Consider the following 18621-nt stretch of genomic DNA (forward strand, 5'->3'; position numbering starts at 1 on the left):
TTGGTTTCTGTTGAAAAATAATTATTTCAAATTTTCCGACAGGTTCTTTCTCCAACAGCAGGGCTGCTGTATGGGAGCGAAATTCTCCCCCTCTATTGCTGTCATCTTCATGGATTGGTGGGAGGACAACTCTATCTATACAGAACTGAATCCATTCCAATCTTCTCTGCATTGTTGTATGAGATATGTAGATGATGGCTTAATAATAGGGGCCGGTTCTGATGAGTCAGTTTATGATTTTGGCCAATACATTAATAATAACCCATTTAATATTTCTTTCACCTTCCAACATGGAAAAAAGGTCAATTCCATATCTGGACATTAATCTAAAAGGGTCAATCATAACGGGCAAAACTGATTGCTCTTTATTTCGCAAACCCACCGCTGGGAACTCTGTATTGCCTGCTAATAGCTGCCATCCCAGGCATGTTGGGAATAATGTTCCCACAGGAGAATATATCCGAGATAAAGGATGCTGTACTCACAGAGAGGGGTTTTTGATGGAGCGCGCTGTTATTGACCGCAGATTTAAAAACCGTGGCTATTCAACTAATGTGCTAGAAAAGGCAAAGATTAAGGCTGATGGTAGAAGTAGGGCAGAACATTTACAGCAGAAAAAAACTGCACGAAAAAATCTGCCTAATTTACCCTTTACAACCACATATAGCGATAATATTTACCAAGTAATTGATGTGATTAAAAAAATCCCTTCCTGTGTTACATGCTGATGACCGCTTGAAAAAGCTGCTAGAAAAAGGAGTACATTTTGTATCCAGGAGAGGTACTACTATCGGCAACGTGATATCTCCTTCTGACCACACAGCAAGACAGAAGGTCAAAGCAAAACACAACTGGTTATCTGTGTCTGGGTCACACAAGTGCGGTAAACGCCAGTGCGGCTTATGTCGGTATATGGATACTTCACATGAAATCAGAGCCACGGCTGCTCCATACACAGAAGATCCGCACGTTTATCAATGGCAGCACAACCTATGTGGTTTATGTTATCACGTGCACACAGCGCAATCTTCAATATGTGGGATGCTCCACGCGACCTCTCAGGACGAGAATTGCGGAACATATATATGAGGCTACAAATGTCAGGACAGGAAGTTTATCAGGAGATTCTTATCATTTTTTGTCGGTCCATAAAGGTTGTTTAGATTTTTTTCATGTTCGTGCATTAGAGGAAGTTCTTACCAGTGATCGAGGCGGTGACAGAGACAAAGCATTGCATTTCAAAGAAGCGCAATTTATTTTTAAGTTTAATTGCAGAGTCCCTCCTGGATTGAATAAGAGAACAGATATTATGTATTATTACTGAATTCATGTGTTTTTTTTTCTCTTTGTGTCATTAGTATAATTGTCTTATTTGCATGATTAATTGCTCACTTCATTTCCTTTTCCTTCCTCCTTTTGTATTTTACTCTGCTTTTTGTACTGATCACAGACATGGCTATGACTAAGAACATTTTTGTTCGAAACGCGTAATCCCCTGGATTTACAATTTTAACAGCATGTTTTTAAAGGCATTGCAATAAAGATGAAGTTTTAACATCTATTCAACAATCTGATTTGGATGTTTGTTGCTGGAACTTTTTTGTTTGAGTACAAATACCACCGCACTATGACCAGACACCATATTACCACCACATGGTGACCAATAATACCACATACAAGAAACAAATACAGCCACACCACGGCCAGACCACATATTACCACCACAGTGACAGAATAATAGCACATACAAGGGACAAATACAGCCACAACATGGCCAGACCACATATTACCACCACATGGTGACTGAATACTACAATACTGATCATTAATAAAAAACATAATACTATCACCATAAGTGCCATTATACAAAGGAGATCTGTACTTAGTATGCAGTGTCTGTGTACAGGTAATCCAGTGATCACCAGTGACATTATATACAAGAGCTCTATATATAATGTCAATGTACAGGTAATACAGTGATCACCGGTGACATTATACACAGGACCTCGGCATATAATTTATAGTGTCAGTGTACTGGTAACACACTGACTCACCAGTGACTTCTCAAGGTGAAGTCCTTTATCTTTGCTTTTCATCTTTCATCCAGCACAGACCGCCATTACATCTTCCAGCCAGGGCTCATCTCTGCAGGAAATTACACAGTTATCTAGAGCTCCACTTGCAGAACACATTAATTTTTCCCAACTTCTACACTAGACCAGATGAAGAAAAAAAGGCGACACAGTGTCACTCTGCACAGTAACAGGACCTCCCCCCATTTAAAACAGTATCCTCAAAAAAATAAAATAAATACATTACTGCAGTAATAGTATCCCTTAATTAGCCCCTATGGTAATAATATCCCCCCATCCTGGCCCCCGTGTGTCTCATTCCTGGCTCCAGCCATATGTTCTCTCAGCCTGCCCTCATGAGTATCCATTCTGCCCCATATGATCTCCCGGTCCTGCCCCATCTGTCTACATTGTATCCAATCTGCCTCATGATCCTGCACCATGTTTCTCCCATCCTGTCCCCTCCTGTATTTCACTGTCACATTCTGCCCAGTGTCCATTCTGCCCTCATGTCTCACATTCTGCCCCATGTCCATAATGCCACCTGTCATGAATGGGTCACCGAGGAGGATAACAGGACCAGGCCAAGCCACAGAAAACCAAAGAGGTTGGTAACTAAGCGGATTGCAGACCCCTGATCCTATCCACACAAGTAGCAGTAGCCGTGGAGCGTACCTACAATGCCCTAGACGCCTCGGCATGGCCGGAGAACTAACCCAGCCTAAAGCAAGAAAGGTGAAATCTAAACTGCCCCGGAGCAGACCGCAATGGAATAGACAGCCCCCAAACGTATATTTTCGGTGAAACAAGATGAAAACACATACGCAGGCAGAAAAATAGACTGAGCAAATGATGGGGCCCAAACTGACTAGACAAGACATGAAAGACACTGTCTGCAATCAAGCAAAAACCCCTGAAAAATCCAACACGTCTGATGCACAAAAAACACTGAAGTCACACGACTTCGCCCCCACTATATCAGCACTCTGGTATATACTGAAAGCAAAGCAAAAAGAGACCAAAATAACAGGGGACAAAACAAACTGACACAAGCAGTAACATATGGGCGGTGATCCAGCACAGCCCCAGCAGGAGCAAGCTGACCCGCACAAAGCAGAGATAGACAAAACCAGATCAAATGCAAAAAGTTTAGCAAATGAGCCACTTAGCTGAAGCATGCAGGAACAGAGCAGGAGACATCAGACATCAGACCTCAGAAGGCACAGGGAGACAATCACCAGCAGGGATTTAAGGAAGTCAGCTGTCTTAAATACACCAGTCAGAAACCCCAGATCTCCAATTGTCATCATCATTATCAGGTGGCAAGCCTTTGTCAATCTGATCAGCTCCACTACCTCCAGTAACCACCAGAGGGATCCCAGAAAGAGAACTCGCAACAGCCCCCGTGTCTCACATAATGCCCCCGTGTCTCACATTCTGCCCCCGTGTCCATTCTGCCCCATGTCCATTCTGCCCGTCTCTTAAATTATGCCCCATGTCTCATATTCTGCCCCAGCCCACGTCTCACATTCTGCCCCATGTCGATTTTGCCCCCGTGTCTCACATTCTACCCCGTGCCCATTCTGCCCGTATCTCACATTCTGCCCCCATGCCTCATATTCTGCCCCATGTCCATTCTGCCCGTGTTTCACATTCTGCCCGTGTCTCACATTCTGCCCCAGCCCTCATGTCCATTCTGCCCCAATGTCTCACATTCTGCCCCGTGTCTCACATTCTGCCCCCATGTCTCATATTCTGCCCCAGCCCACATGTCTCACATTCTGCCCCCATGTCTCATATTCTGCCCCATGTCTCACATTCTGCCCCTTGTCCATTCTGCCCCATGTCCATTCTGCCCCGTGTCTCACATTCTGCCCCCGTGTCTCACATTCTGCCCCAGCCCACATGTCCATTCTGCCCCCGGGTTGCCGGCGCCGCTTTCAATAAAAATAAAAAAACACACAAAAAACATTCTCCTTACCTGGCCACGCTCCTGCAGCGAAGCTCCCTCCACGGACCAGAAGCGCGCACTCGGCGGCGAACAACAGTGACGTCAGATGCTGGCGACGTGTGCGCTGCGGCTGACATCAGCTGCCAGCTGTCAGGGTCCTTTCAGCGCCGGTGTGCAGCCTCCGCTGAGCAGGGACTCACCCGCACTGTAAGGGGGCCCGGGGTCAGGTACGGCCGGAAAGTACTGACAAACAGGACCTGGGGACACTGAAGTTTAGCAAGCAGTGAAGGACCTACGGTCATGTGACTGCAAGGGGGCGGGGCTTAGCATCCTGCTTCCAGAGATCAGCAGGACACTATACAGAAATACTCAGAGTCAGGCAAAACGGAGGTCATACACAGAGATAGCAGTAACGTACCAGGGAAGAGACAGAACGGATGGTCGGGGCTAAGCAGGGGTCAAAACCAAACAGACATAGAAGTTACCAAGCAGAATCCAACAAGCAATATCCAGAAAAAAGACCGAGTCATACACAAAGAATCAAGCAACCAGAACACAGCACAAAACACACTCAGGGGTCAAAACAACTCTGCCAAGGGTGAAAGTATAACTGACGGGGATGGGAGCTTCCTGAGGCTATAAGAAGCTTTCCCAGAATCAATGAGAGGCCACCATAATAAGTCCCAGGTGTGCAGGTAAGAGTCTGCACTGAGATCAAAACATTAACCCTAGAAGTGCAGGTCCACCAGCACTGGTATCATGACAGTACCCCCCTCTCAATGGGGGGCCTCTGGACCCCCAGGCTTGCCCGAGTACCTAGCATGGAAAGCCCGAACCATGTGATCTGCATGCATCAACCGGGCCGGCACCCAGGACCTGTCCTCTGGCCCATACCCCTTCCAATGAACTAGGTACTGTACTGACCGCTGTACCAACCTGGAATCTACGATATGACCAATCTCATATTCCACATGTCCCTCAACCGAAACCGGAGAAGCAGCGTACTCGGATTCTCCCTGGACTGCTTCAGAAGGTTTCAGTAGAGATCTATGGAAGACTTTAGGGATCTTGAAAGAGGGTGGAAGGCACAGTCTGTACACCACTGGATTGATTTTTTCCACATTCTTGTACAGGCCAATAAATTTGGGGCCCAACTTGGCTGAAGGAATCTTTAACTTAATGTTTCTCGTGAAGAGCCGAACATTCTCTCCAACCTGAAACATGGGACCAGGCGTTCGTTTCCTGTCCGCGAAAAACTTATACCTGCCTTGAGACCTAGATATACGCCACTGGACTTCTACCCATGTATCTTTTAACCAGTGAACAGAGTCCTCAGCCACGGGACACCCCGAATCCAGATGAGAAAACTCACCAAAATGAGTACTGAACCCATAGTTGATCAAGAAAGGGGACATACCAGTGGATTGACTCACCCGTCTATTGAAGGCAAATTCAGCCAACGGCAGTATATCACAACAGTCATTCTGTCTAGCAGAAGTCAGACATCTGAGGATCTGTTCCAGAGACTGATTAGTGCGTTCCCTCTGACCATTACTCTCGGGATGGTATGTAGACGAAAAGGACAGAGACATCCCTAATTTTTTCAGAAAGCACGCCAAAACTTAGCCACAAACTGCACACCATGATCAGACACCACATTCAGGGGTACCCCATGCAAGCGGACCACATGCTGCACAAACAATCTGGATAAGGTCTCAGCTGAAGGTAATGCGGACAGGGGTACAAAATGAGCATGCTTAGAAAATCTGTCCACCACTACCCATACCACTGTATTACCCCTGGAAGAGGGAAGATTGGTAATAAAATCCATGGACAGGTGGGTCCATGGTCTTTTGGGAACTGCCAAGGGCATCAGCTCCCCCGCCGGCCGGCTATGAGAGCTCTTAGAACGAGTGCAGACTCCACAACCAGAAATTAATTTCTTTATATCAGAACCAAGGGTAGGCCACCAGAAGATCCTAGCCACCGCCAGACACGTGGCTGATATACCAGGGTGGATTCATGGAACTCTTGCAAGAGTTTAAGGCGAAGTTGCTCTGGGACAAACAACTTGCCCCCTGGTTTTGCCGCAGGAGCCAGCGACTGGGCCCCCTCAATTTCCCGCTCCAATTCAGACGAGGTCTCTTTTCCACTGGTGAACAATGGAGTCTCCACCTGCATCACCCCTCTGGCCCGCAGTCTGCGGTCCATCCGGACGGCCTGGGTCATGGCGTCCTCGAGAGAGTTAGGTGGGGGATGTAATGCCAAGGCATCCTACAGCCGCTCGGACAAGCCTCTGCGAAAGAGACCTCGAAGCGCAGCGTCGTCCCAAGAGATCTCTGCAGCCCAGCAGCGGAATTCAGTACAAAACTAACTCAGCCAAGTGTTTCCCCTGACAGACACTCATCACCATGTCCTCTGCCAATCGCACTCGGTCAGGCTCATCATATATGCGCCCGAGTGCCTCAAAGAATGCATTCACAGACACTCTCTCAGGGGCAGTGGGAGGAAGGGAGAAAGCCCAAGCTTGTGGGGACCCTCTTAATAAGGACGTAATGACCCCTACCTTCTGGTTTTCGTCCCCAGAGGAACGTGGTCTCAAACTAAAAAAAAGTTTGCAACCCTCCATGAAGATCCTGAACTCCTTTTTGTTCCCAGAAAAGAAGTCAGGCAGTTTAACAGGTGGTTCCAGGGACACCAGAACAACATCCCTCACCCCAGCCCCCAGAGACCCAGGACTGTCAGCAGATAAAGCCCCTTGCATTGTCTCAGAAACCTGCTGCTGAGAACGAGCAAGAGCTTGCTGCTCCAGAGATAAACCCTGAAACATCTGACTCAGATTTTGCATCTGGTCAGCCAGAGACTGTATGGAATCCATAATTCTCTGCACAAAAAAACCCCAAAAACTTACTGGTCAGTTATAATGTCAGGGTCCTGTCAGCGCCGGCGTGCAGCCTCCACCACACTATAGACAGTAGTGTACAAGCGTATATAGGGTATTATGCAAAGTTGGAAAATAATTTATAACATCCATTTGTTTTCCATTATCCTTTGTGAAGAATTCCAAAGTTATCACCACATAAAGTGACACATGTCAGATTTTAAAAATGGGGCCTGATTAGCAACACAAAACTGGCTGCAGGAAGAGCATAAATCAGAGTATTTTGGGCAGTAACTACTGTAATCAAAAACTGTGACTATAGACAATAACATCAATCTAAGCTATCATACGGGCCAATATTTTCTGTCAGATGAGTTTCAAGAAGAAATATTACACATTTAAAGAGAACTGTGTATAATAGTGCAGAGCTGAGATGTCATAAAGGGAACCTGTCAGCAGGATTGTGCACAGTAACCTACAGACACTGTCAGGTCGGCGCCGTTATACTGATTACAATGATACCTGGTGATGAAATCCGTCTTGTGGTTGTTGTTTAATCTGTATTTGTAGTTTTCAGTTAATGAGATTCTCGTGCTTTGGGGCGGGGCTGTGGGCGGGGCTTTATGTGGTGCTCTGATTACATATGCATCTGTATTGGCTTATGACAGATCACTGATCCCTCACTGACCTGCCCCCCACTGTTACATAATGCATATAATAACATTGATATTATTGTTGATAATGCCTATAATAATGTGGCTAATGTGAGGCTTAGAAAAAAATTACATCCTTCAAAATGTCACCGGAAATGGTGGCACCTGCGCAGTAGCATCTATAAGTATCTATAAGTAAGAGATAGATGATACTGGACAGGTGCTGCCGGTGTTATTTTGCTGGATGTAATTATTTTTGTCTAAGCCTCAACATTATAGGCATTATCAACAATAATATCAACACTATTATTTCATCACCAGGTATCATTGTGATCAGTATAATGGCGCCGACCTGACATTGTCTGTAGGTTACTGTGCACAATCCTGCTGACAGGTCCACATTACATTTAGATCTTAGGCATTTGGAAGAGGCGATGGAGCTTTTTTTAAGACTATCAGGGAGTTAAAGACTCACATAAGTGACGCAGGACAATCCCATCACAATCATACTATCATACAGAATGAACAGGTAAAAAAGACATTTTTTATTCTATGTTACATCCCCAACAACAACGTATGTATGAGGGGAGAACTCCAACAGTAAACTGGAGTTGCACTCATTTATGTCCAGGAAGGATGGGAAATCTTGAAAAATGAAATTCTCAAAGCACAGTTGTTAACAATTCCGAAAAGAGGGAAGAATAGGAAGCATTTAAGGAAACCAGGATGGATGAACACAGAACTTAAGCACATGCTAAAAAGGAAGAAAAAAATGTTTATAAAATGGAAAGAGGGAGGCATATCTAAAGAAGAATATAATGCTGTCTGCAGAACCTGCAGGGCACAAATCAGATTATCTAAAGCTGAAAATGAATTGAGGCTTGCAAGAGATGTCAAAAGCAATATTAAAGGATTTTGGGGATATGTCAAAAGTAAAAGAAAAGTCAAAGATGCTATAGGATTTTTACAGGATGAAAATGATGAAATGGTAAGACAGGATGTTGAGAAGGCTGAACTTTTAAATTCCTATTTTGCATCTGTTTTCTCTCAGAAAGGAAATGTAACATCAACTGTTATTCACTGTCCTATTAAGGGAATAGAAGAATCCAGGATATCTATAAACAGAAAGCTAGTGAGGAAACACTTAGCTAACCTAAATGAATTCAAGTCTCCAGGTCCAGATGAATTACACCCCAGAGTACTGAAGGAGATAGCAGAAGAAATTTTTGAACCCCTCTCCATATTCTTTGAAAATTCTTGGAGAACAGGAGAAGTGCCAGAAGACTGGAGAAGAGCAAATGTTGTTCCTATCTTCAAAAAGGGGAAGAAGGTGGACCCAGGCAACTATAGGCCGGTGAGTCTGACTTCTATACCAGGAAAGATCTTTGAACAAATTATTAAACAACATGTATGTCAGTACCTGGATAAGAATGAAGTGATTAAACAGAGTCAGCATGGGTTTGTAACTAGTAAGTCATGTCAGACTAACTTAATTTCCTTCTATGATGGTATCACTGATTGGGTGGATCAAGGAAATGCTGTAGATATAGTATATCTTGACTTCAGCAAAGCATTTGACAAAGTCTCTCATACAATTCTTATTGAAAAAATGACTAAGTATGGAATGGACAAGGCAACTGTTAGGTGGATTCATAACTGGCTTAGTGATCGGACCCAAAGAGTGGTCGTAAATGGCTGCACATCCAGTTGGAAGAATGTCTCAAGTGGGGTACCACAGGGCTCTGTCCTGGGCCCTGTATTGTTCAACATCTTTATCAACGATTTAGATGAAGGAATTGAGGGTAAACTGATTAAATTTACTGATGACACAAAGCTAGGAGGGATAGCTAATACTAGAGAAGAGAGAGAGAGGATTCAAAAAGATTTAAATAAACTGGAGAAGTGGGCAGCAACTAACAGAATGGTTTTTAACAGGGAGAAATGCAAAGTACTACATCTGGGCAATAAAAATGAAAAAAGCAGATATAGAATGGGAGGAATAGGGCTAAGTGACAGCACATGTGAAAAAGACTTGGGTATACTAATAGATCACAGACTGAATATGAGTCAACAGTGTGATGCAGCAGCAAAAAAGGCAAATGCAATTCTAGGATGTATTAACAGAAGCATACAGTCTAGATCACGTGAAGTCATTATTTCCCTCTACTCCTCTTTGGTCAGACCTCATCTGGAATATTGTGTCCAGTTTTGGGCACCACATTTTAAAAAAGACATCAATAAACTGGAGCAAGTTCAGAAAAGAGCGACCAGAATGGTGACCGGTCTGCAAACCCTGTCTTATGAGGAAAGGTTGCAGGATTTGGGAATGTTTAGTTTGCAAAAGAGAAGACTGAGAGGAGACTTAATAGCTGTCTACAAATATCTCAAGGGCTGTCACATTGTAGAAGGATCAACTTTATTCTCATTTGCACAAGGAAAGACTAGAAGCAATGGGATGAAACTGAATGGGAGGAGACACAGATTAGATATTAGAAAAAACTTTTTGACAGTTAGAGTGATCAATGAGTGGAACAGGCTGCCACGAGAAGTGGTGAGTTCTCCTTCAATGGAAGTCTTCAAACAGAGGCTGGACAGACATCTGACTGGGATGATTTAGCGAATCCTGCTTTGAGCAGGGGGTTGGACCAGATGGCCCAGGAGGTCCCTTCCAACTCTACGATTCTATGATTCTATGGTGGACCATTGGAGCTACTATGGGTCCTGACCAGAAGATTAGAGAAAATAATATTGCTAATATTGTTTTTCAAGTGATTTTCTAACTTGTCAGTATATTCTGCGTACAGTCTCATTTGGCTTTGTAGTTTACAGATCTGGGCAGATAACGGTCAGCATCTTCTATTCCCAGGGGGTAGATGGATCCTCCAGGTTGTAAGTTCTATAGAAAAGGGCTTTCAATGCCCAAAGTCATTTGAACAGTTTTGGGAGGGGGAGAATGTTGTGGCCTAGAGGCAAAATGGTGATCACACGATTGTGATACGGCCGGACTACACCACCGACAAAGCAGCCACAGCCGGTGACTGAGAAGAATCTCAATGCAGGAATGAATGTGTTTCATGGATATATGTCTTTTTACATCAGTTAAGGAATTTGTTCCCCAGACCTTGTTGGGGCATCACAACACAGAACCAGACCCCAATCAGAGGACAATAAAACATTCACACTCCTTATCTATGAACTGTTCCAATATTTATGGCCACAACTGTTTATCACTCTCCCATAATGATAGCTCTGCTTCACGTCACTTGTCTTATCTGTTGAATTATTTCTTTCTGTGCTGTGTTGTGTATAAATACGTGATTCTTCAGATTTTGTATTATTCTATGCCTGATGAAGAGACCTGAGTAGTCTCAAAAGGTTGCAATTTGTTACCATCTTTTCAGTTAGCCATTAAAAGGAATCAACCGCTGAGAACTCTCAATCTTCTAATATATAAAGCTCAATGTGTGTATGTGTGTGTGTGTGTGTGTGTCCGTGTGTGTGTGTGTGTGTGTGTGTGTGTGTATGTCCGGGATTGGCATCCGCACCGTCGCAGCTACAGCCACAAAATTTGGCACAGTCACACGTCTGGGCCCCGAGAGCGTCCTAGGCTATGTTGTGAGGTGAAATTTTAACCCCGCGCATTCCAATTCACCAAACAATTTTTGCCCCTATCTACATAATGGGGAAAAAGTGTGTGTGTATCAAGTCCCACCCCTCATTATGATGTCATAATGGTTGCCATGGCGACATTGATGCCATCATAGGTTGCAAGCCCAGCCGCTCATTACGATGTCATAATGGTTGACTATGGGATGGAGGATGTGTGATGGGAATATGGGCACTGGACTATGGGATGGAGGATATGTATGACGGCCGGGTATATGGGCACGGGACTATGGGATGGAGGATGTGTGATGGGTATATGGGCATGGGACTATGGGATGGAGAATATGTATGATGGGTATATGGGCATGGGACTATGGGATGGAGGATGTGTGATGGGTATATGGGCACGGGACTATGGGATGGAGAATATGTATGACGGCCGGGTATATGGGCACGGGACTATGGGATGGAGGATGTGTGATGGGTATATGGGCATGGGACTATGGGATGGAGAATATGTATGATGGGTATATGGGCATGGGACTATGGGATGGAGAATATGTATGATGGGTATATGGGCATGGAACTATGGGATGCAGGATAATTATAATTTGTTATAACTAACCACAGTTAGTTACTATGCCCGGGCAGCGCCGGGCTCTTCAGCTAGTTCTTAATATATTTGTATCTACTGGCTAATGCGGTACAAAGACACATATCTTTTCTGTGAGAAAAATCTGGGACTTCTCTGCATTTAGTGGTTACTACTCACCTGGGTAGTCATATGTAGGAATCTTCTCTTTACACCGCTCATCACCCCTCACATATGTCTCTGTAGTATTAATATGGGTCAGATCTTCACCCTGAAACAAATATTGTAAAAGTCACAGACAGATGGAGAAGTCCCATCTATGATCAGCTCTAATCCTGCCATCTCCACCGCTCTCATTACACAAGTATAAAACATATAATACTGGTGGATAAAACAAGACTGAGCACAAGACCTTCACAGCCGTCTACACATCATAGGGGAGATCTCATGGCACCTTCTCTCCATCTACCTGATGATCCTGAGGAACATTGGGATCTTCTTGTTTACAGTCCTGTGGAAGAAGAGGACGGGGACATCTCTCTGGTGTTGTCCTCTTACTGGATAGATCTGGAGGAAACACATACAGGGACTGAATTCATTCTCTACATACAGATAATTATAGGCCGTGTGTATTTAGTCCTGTCTATTACCTGGTGATGTGAGGGGCTGGGGAACATCCATCATGACGTCCTTGTACAGATCTCTGTGTCGCTCTAAATACTCCCACTCCTCCATGGAGAAATACACAGCAACATCCTGACACCTTATAGGAACCTGACACATACAATGATACCGTCATCCCCCGATCCCTTCATAGTGTTACTGTATAATGTCCCAGCATTCCCAGCAGTGTCACCTCTCCAGTCAGCAGCTTAATCATCTTGTAGGTGAGTTCTAGGATCTTCTGGTCATTGATGTCCTCATGTATCAGGGGGTGAGGTGGAGGCCCTGTGACTGGGATCAGGGGTCTTCCCCATCCCTCAGACACAGGGTCCTGACAGCGTTCACTAGAGGTCTTCTTCACTACTGTGTAATCCTGGTTATGGAGAGACACAATAATAAATCTCACTACAGACATTTCCAGAGTCCTCACCTCTCCAGTTCTGTCCGTTATTCCCATAGATAAGAATGATGTAATGTGACGTCATCAGAATCTCTCACCTCTCCAGTAAGCCGGAAGAGGATCTCTAGGGTGAGGTGTAATATCCTCTCCGCCATCTTCTCTGCGTCCATATCCATCTTTGATGGGTAAATCAGGAAAATTCTCTTATATAGAAGATCTTCACTGAGAGGATCCGATATTGTAGAGATCTGAATGAGAAGAAGATGAGCCGATGTAACATCATAAAAATCCTGTGTAATAATACAATTACTGGAGATAATAAGGGAAACGTATGAGGAGATTTATTATTTTACAGTATTTAGTTTTCTTCTTTACATCTACTAATAAAACCTATATAGTGCTGGAGTCCTGGGTTCGAATCCCACCAAGGACAACATCTGCAAGGAGTTTGTATGTTCTCCCCGTATTTGCATGGATTTCCTCTGGGTTCTCCGGTTTCCTCCCACATTCCAAAGACATACTGATAGGGCATTTAGATTGTGAGCCCCATCAGGGACAGTGATGATAATGTGTGCAAACTGTAAAGTGCTGCAGAATATGATTATTATTATTATATTTTAGGCCACAGACAACAAGCAGTTTCTTCCTCGGAGTCGGCAGCTGAATACGTTTCTCATAGACTCATCTTCCATAACGCTAATTCTCGTCTCATTTAGGCTGGTTTCACATTTGCAGACGGAGGGCTGTGGACTTCCCTTGTGAAGCCCCGCCCCCTGTCACGCCTCCTCCGGTCAGCTCCACCTACTTATGCATGCAGCCTGCGCACCCCATCTTTAACATTGGGTATGCAGGCCGTGCCTCAGTATGCGGATGCCGCCGCATGGGTTGTTTTGATGGCGCGGTGACCCGCGTAGAACGCATCATGTTGGAATTTTATGCGGGGGCGGCTTCCACATACTGCGGCACAGCCTGCGTACCCAATGTTAAAGATAGGTTACGCAGGCCGCATGAAGCCGCATGCATAAATAAGCAGAGCTGACCGGAGGAGGCGCGGCTTCACGAAGGAAGTCCGCAGCCTTCCGTCCGCAAATGTTAAACTAGCCTTACCGACACTGGAATCGGCATTAGCAATACTGCAGGAGCTATTCATTACACGTGACATGAGAAATAACTACTTCATGATGAGGACGACATCTTCATCTTCTACTACGGCTCTAGAAACATATTTGGCCAGAGTCCGTCACTGACTCCATCCCCACCGGCCGTCTATATGAAGGTTTCCCGTCTTCCCCGCACTGTAATCTTCTATCACGTTAGATCTCATGTCTGATTCACACACAGAAGTTTGAGGCTTTTAGAAAAGATTTTTTGCTCCCACAAACACCAAGGACAGAAATTATCCGATCCCAAAGTCTCCATGTACAGCGATTTATGGGGTTTATTTCTGGCCTTAGACTTTCCTATATTACGAGAAAAACACCAGAAATAAAGCAGATATAAAAATGTTTCTAAAGAAAATTGGCTCCAACAAATCTTGTAAAGAGAAAAAAAACATGGAAAAAGCAGAAGACACATTTTATTTTTTCACACAATAAACAATTGTTTAAAAAAAATTAGCCCTTTTGGGCTCCAGAACATAGATGTACACCGCAGGGATGGCACAGGTGCGGCTGCAATAAAAATCCTGGCAGTTTAACCCCCTAACCTCAACTGTGGGTAAAATCCTGGAGGGTTTTCTAAGAGATGCTATACTGGAGTATCTGAAGAAGAATAACCTCATGACCCAATATCAACATGGGTTTATGAGGGACCGTTCCTGTCAGACTAATCTGATAAGCTTTTATGAAGAGGTAAGTTCTGGACTGGACCAAGGAAATGCAGTGGACGTGGTGTACATGGACTTTTCAAAAGCTTTTGATATGGTGCCACACAAAGGGTTGATACTTAAAATGAGAACAATGGGGATAGGGGAAATATGTGTAAATGGGTTAAGAGCTGGCTCAGGGATAGGAAACAAAGGGTGTTTTTTAATGGAGCACACTCAGACTGGGTCGCGGTTTGCAGTGGGGTACCACAGGGGTCAGTATTGGGCTGCTTCTTTTTAACATATTTATTAATGACCTTGTAGGGGGCATAGAGAGTAGAATTTCAATGTTTGCAAATGACACTAAACTCTAAATAACACAGTTATCTAGAGCTCCACTTGCAGAACACATTACTTAGTTTTTTCCCCAACTTCTACACTACACCAGATGAAGAAAAAAAGGCAACATAGTATCACTCTGCACAGTAACAGAACCTCCCCCCATTTAAAACAGCATCCTCAAAAAAATAAAATAAATACATTACTGCAGTAATAGTATCCCTTAATTAGCCCCTATGGTAATAATATCCCCCATCCTGGCCCCCGTGTGTCTCATTCCTGGCTCCAGCCATATGTTCACTCATCCTGCCCTCATGAGTATCCATTCTGCCCCATATGATCTCCCGATCCTGCCCCATCTGTCTACATTGTATCCATCCTGCTCCATGATCCTGCACCATGTTTCTCCCATCCTGCCCCCTCCTGTGTCTCAAATTCTGTCTCCTCCTGTGTTTAACTGTCACACATTCTGCCCCCGTGTCTCACATTCTGCCCCATGTCCATTCTGCCCCCGTGTCTCACATTCTGCCCCATGTCCATTCTGCCCCATGTCCATTCTGCCCCCGTGTCTCACATTCTGCCCCATGTCCATTCTGCCCCCGTGTCTCACATTCTGTCCCATGTCAATTCTGCCCCCGTGTCTCACATTCTGCCACATGTCCATTCTGCCCCCGTGTCTCACATTCTGCCACATGTCCATTCTGCCCCCGTGTCTCAAATTTTGCCCCATATCCATTCTGCCCCAGTGTCTCACATTCTGCCCGTGTCTCACATTCTGCCCTGTGTCTCACATTCTGCCCCCGTGTCTCACATTCTGACTCCGTGTCTCACATTCTGCCCCAGCCTCCATGTCCATTGTGCCCCTTGTCTCACATTGAGCCCCCGTGTCGCACATTTTGCCCCCGTGTCTCACATTGTGCCCCCGTCTCTCACATTCTGCCCCTGTGTCTCACATCCTGCCCCCCTTGTCTCACATTCTGACCCCCCGTGTCTCACATTCTGCCTCCCGTGTCTCACATTCTGCCCCAGCCCCCCTCGCTCCAGCCATATTTTCACTCATCCTGCCCTCATGAGTATCCATTCTGCCCCATATGATCTCCCGATCCTGCCTCATCTATCTACATTGTATCCATCCTGCTCCATGATCCTGCACCATGTTTCTCCCATCCTGCCCCCTCCTGTGTCTCAAATTCTGTCTCCTCCTGTGTTTAACTGTCACACATTCTGCCCCCGTGTCTCACATTCTGCCCCACGTCCATTCTGCCCCCGTGTCTCACATTCTGCCCCACGTCCATTCTGCCCCCGTGTCTCACATTCTGCCCCATGTCCATTCTGCCCCCGTGTCTCACATTCTGTCCCATGTCCATTCTGCCCCCGTGTCTCACATTCTGTCCCATGTCCATTCTGCCCCCGTGTCTCACATTCTGCCACATGTCCATTCTGCCCCCGTGTCTCACATTTTGCCCCATATCCATTCTGCCCCCGTGTCTCACATTCTGCCCCATGTCCATTCTGCCCCCGTGTCTCACATTCTGTCCCATGTCCATTCTGCCCCCGTGTCTCACATTCTGCCACATGTCCATTCTGCCCCCGTGTCTCACATTTTGCCCCATATCCATTCTGCCCCCGTGTCTCACATTCTGCCCGTCTCTCACATTCTGCCCTGTGTCTCACATTCTGACTCCGTGTCTCACATTCTGCCCCAGCCTCCATGTCCATTGTGCCCCTTGTCTCACATTGAGCCCCCGTGTCGCACATTTTGCCCCGTGTCTCACATTGTGCCCCCGTATCTTACATTCTGCCCCTGTGTCTCACATCCTGCCCCCCTTGTCTCACATTCTGACCCCCCGTGTCTCACATTCTGCCCCAGCCCCCCATGTCCATTCTGCCCCGGGTTGCCGGCTCTGCTTTCAAAGAAAATGAAAAAAAAACAAAAAAACATGTTCTCCTTAACTGGCCACGTTCCAGCAGCAAAGCTCCCTCCACGCAGCTGAAGCGCGCACTCGGCGGTGAACGACAGTGACGTCAGACGGCGGTGACATGTGCGCTGCGGCTGACGTCAGCTGCCAGCCTCCGATTGGCTGGCAACTGTTAACTATTGACGTGCAGGCCCGGGCGCATTTATTATTGTAAAATGCTCAGCTACTTACCGGTAGCAGTGTTTTTCAGGAGCTCATGACAGCACCACGAGAGAGGGGATCCGCCCTTCGGGGACAGGAAACCTACAGACATAAAAAGGGCGGCCCTCTCCCCCGCTTCAGTTGGATTACAGAGCACGAGAGGACCTCCCTGGTTAGTGGCAACTTAAATATGTACAGTCAACTACATGTCTCTACTACTGTGACTAATTTTTTAAATAAAGTAAAGGTGCTGACCCAATATGTGAAAGCAGAGGGAGGGAATGTGAAGGTGCTGTCATGGGCACCTGAAAAACACCGCTACCGGTAAGTAGCTGAGCATCTATTCAGTTGCCATGACAGCACTACGAGAGATTTACAGAGATGAAGAGAACTCTAGGGAGGGATAGCTGCCTCAAGCACCTTTCTCCTGAACGTGAGGTCGGCGGACCTACCTAAATCTAATCTATAGTTGTTTAAAAAAGTTGATGGAGAGGACCATGTGGCCGCGTTACATATGTCCTCGATGGATACTTCCGATCTCTCTGCCCAGGATGCTGCCATGGCCCGAGTAGAGTGCGCTCTTATGCCTTCCGGAATCTCCAGCCCACATGCTGTATAAGCAAAAGAGATAGCCTCCCTAATCCACCTAGCTAGGATGTTCTTGGACACTCTAAGTCCTTTTCTAGCTCCCTGAAAAGATACAAATAGGGCATTGTCCCTTTTCCATGGCTCCGTGGCCGAAATGTAACTATGAAGGCACCGTCTCACATCAAGGGAATGGAGCTTCTGCTCGGACAGGTTAGAGAGGTTCGGTCAGAAGGATGGGAGGTCTATTTCTTGAAGCCTGTGGAATTTCAAGGCGACTTTGGGTAGATATAAGGGGTCTGGCTTTAAGGTGACCCTATCTTCCCCAAACTGGGTGTATGGTGGTATTCTAGAGAGGGCCTGCAGGTCACTAACCCTCCTGGCCGATGTTAGGGCAACCAACAGGGCAGTTTTGAATGACAGGATCTTTATGGGAATGGAATCAATAGGTTCAAAGGGGGCTCTGTTAGTGCTGATAAGACTAAGCTGAGGTCCCATGGGACCAGCCTGTCTTTAATGATGGGTCTGGATCTTGCTGCTGCTTTAATGAATCTTGCCACCCAGTAATTGCTCGCTAAGTTACAGTTGTAAAAGGCCCCTAGCGCCGAAACCTGGACTCTAAATGTATTCAGGCTAGACCCATCTCCAACCCCTTCTGAAGAAATTCCAGAATCTGATCAATTCGGATTTTCTGACCGACTTCTGCTCCTGACACTGCCAAAAACCTTTTCCAGATTCTAGCATAGATATTTGTTGTGGAGACTTTCCTACTTTTTAGGAGGGTATTAACAAGCCCCCGGGAAAACCCAGCTCCCCCTCAAACTCCATGCCGCTAGATGTAAGTTGGAGACTCGTGGGTGGTATACTGGACCCTGGGATAGAAGGTCCGGGAGCTCGGGGAGAATCCATGGCTGGGACACAGACATCTTCCTCAGCCAAGGAAACCATGACCTCC

General features: G+C 45.8%; 1 protein-coding gene across 2 annotated transcripts in view; it reads right to left on the reverse strand.

The window, feature by feature from the left end:
- Positions 1–18621, reverse strand: part of LOC141094215 (uncharacterized) — a 39142-nt gene that overhangs the window by 9306 nt on the left and 11215 nt on the right. For both annotated transcript variants that reach the window (XM_073580013.1, XM_073580012.1), the window contains exons 6-10: positions 12917–13066; positions 12612–12791; positions 12406–12529; positions 12225–12322; positions 11936–12026 (exon numbers count right to left, since the gene is read on the reverse strand). In XM_073580013.1, the coding sequence (XP_073436114.1) occupies positions 11936–12026; positions 12225–12322; positions 12406–12529; positions 12612–12791; positions 12917–13066 (643 nt within the window). The remainder of the gene's footprint in view (positions 1–11935; positions 12027–12224; positions 12323–12405; positions 12530–12611; positions 12792–12916; positions 13067–18621) is intronic.

This window comes from Dendrobates tinctorius, unplaced genomic scaffold (assembly GCF_039654945.1).
Source record: "Dendrobates tinctorius isolate UK_male_01 unplaced genomic scaffold, ASM3965494v1 ptg000063l, whole genome shotgun sequence".
Taxonomy (NCBI): domain Eukaryota; kingdom Metazoa; phylum Chordata; class Amphibia; order Anura; family Dendrobatidae; genus Dendrobates; species Dendrobates tinctorius.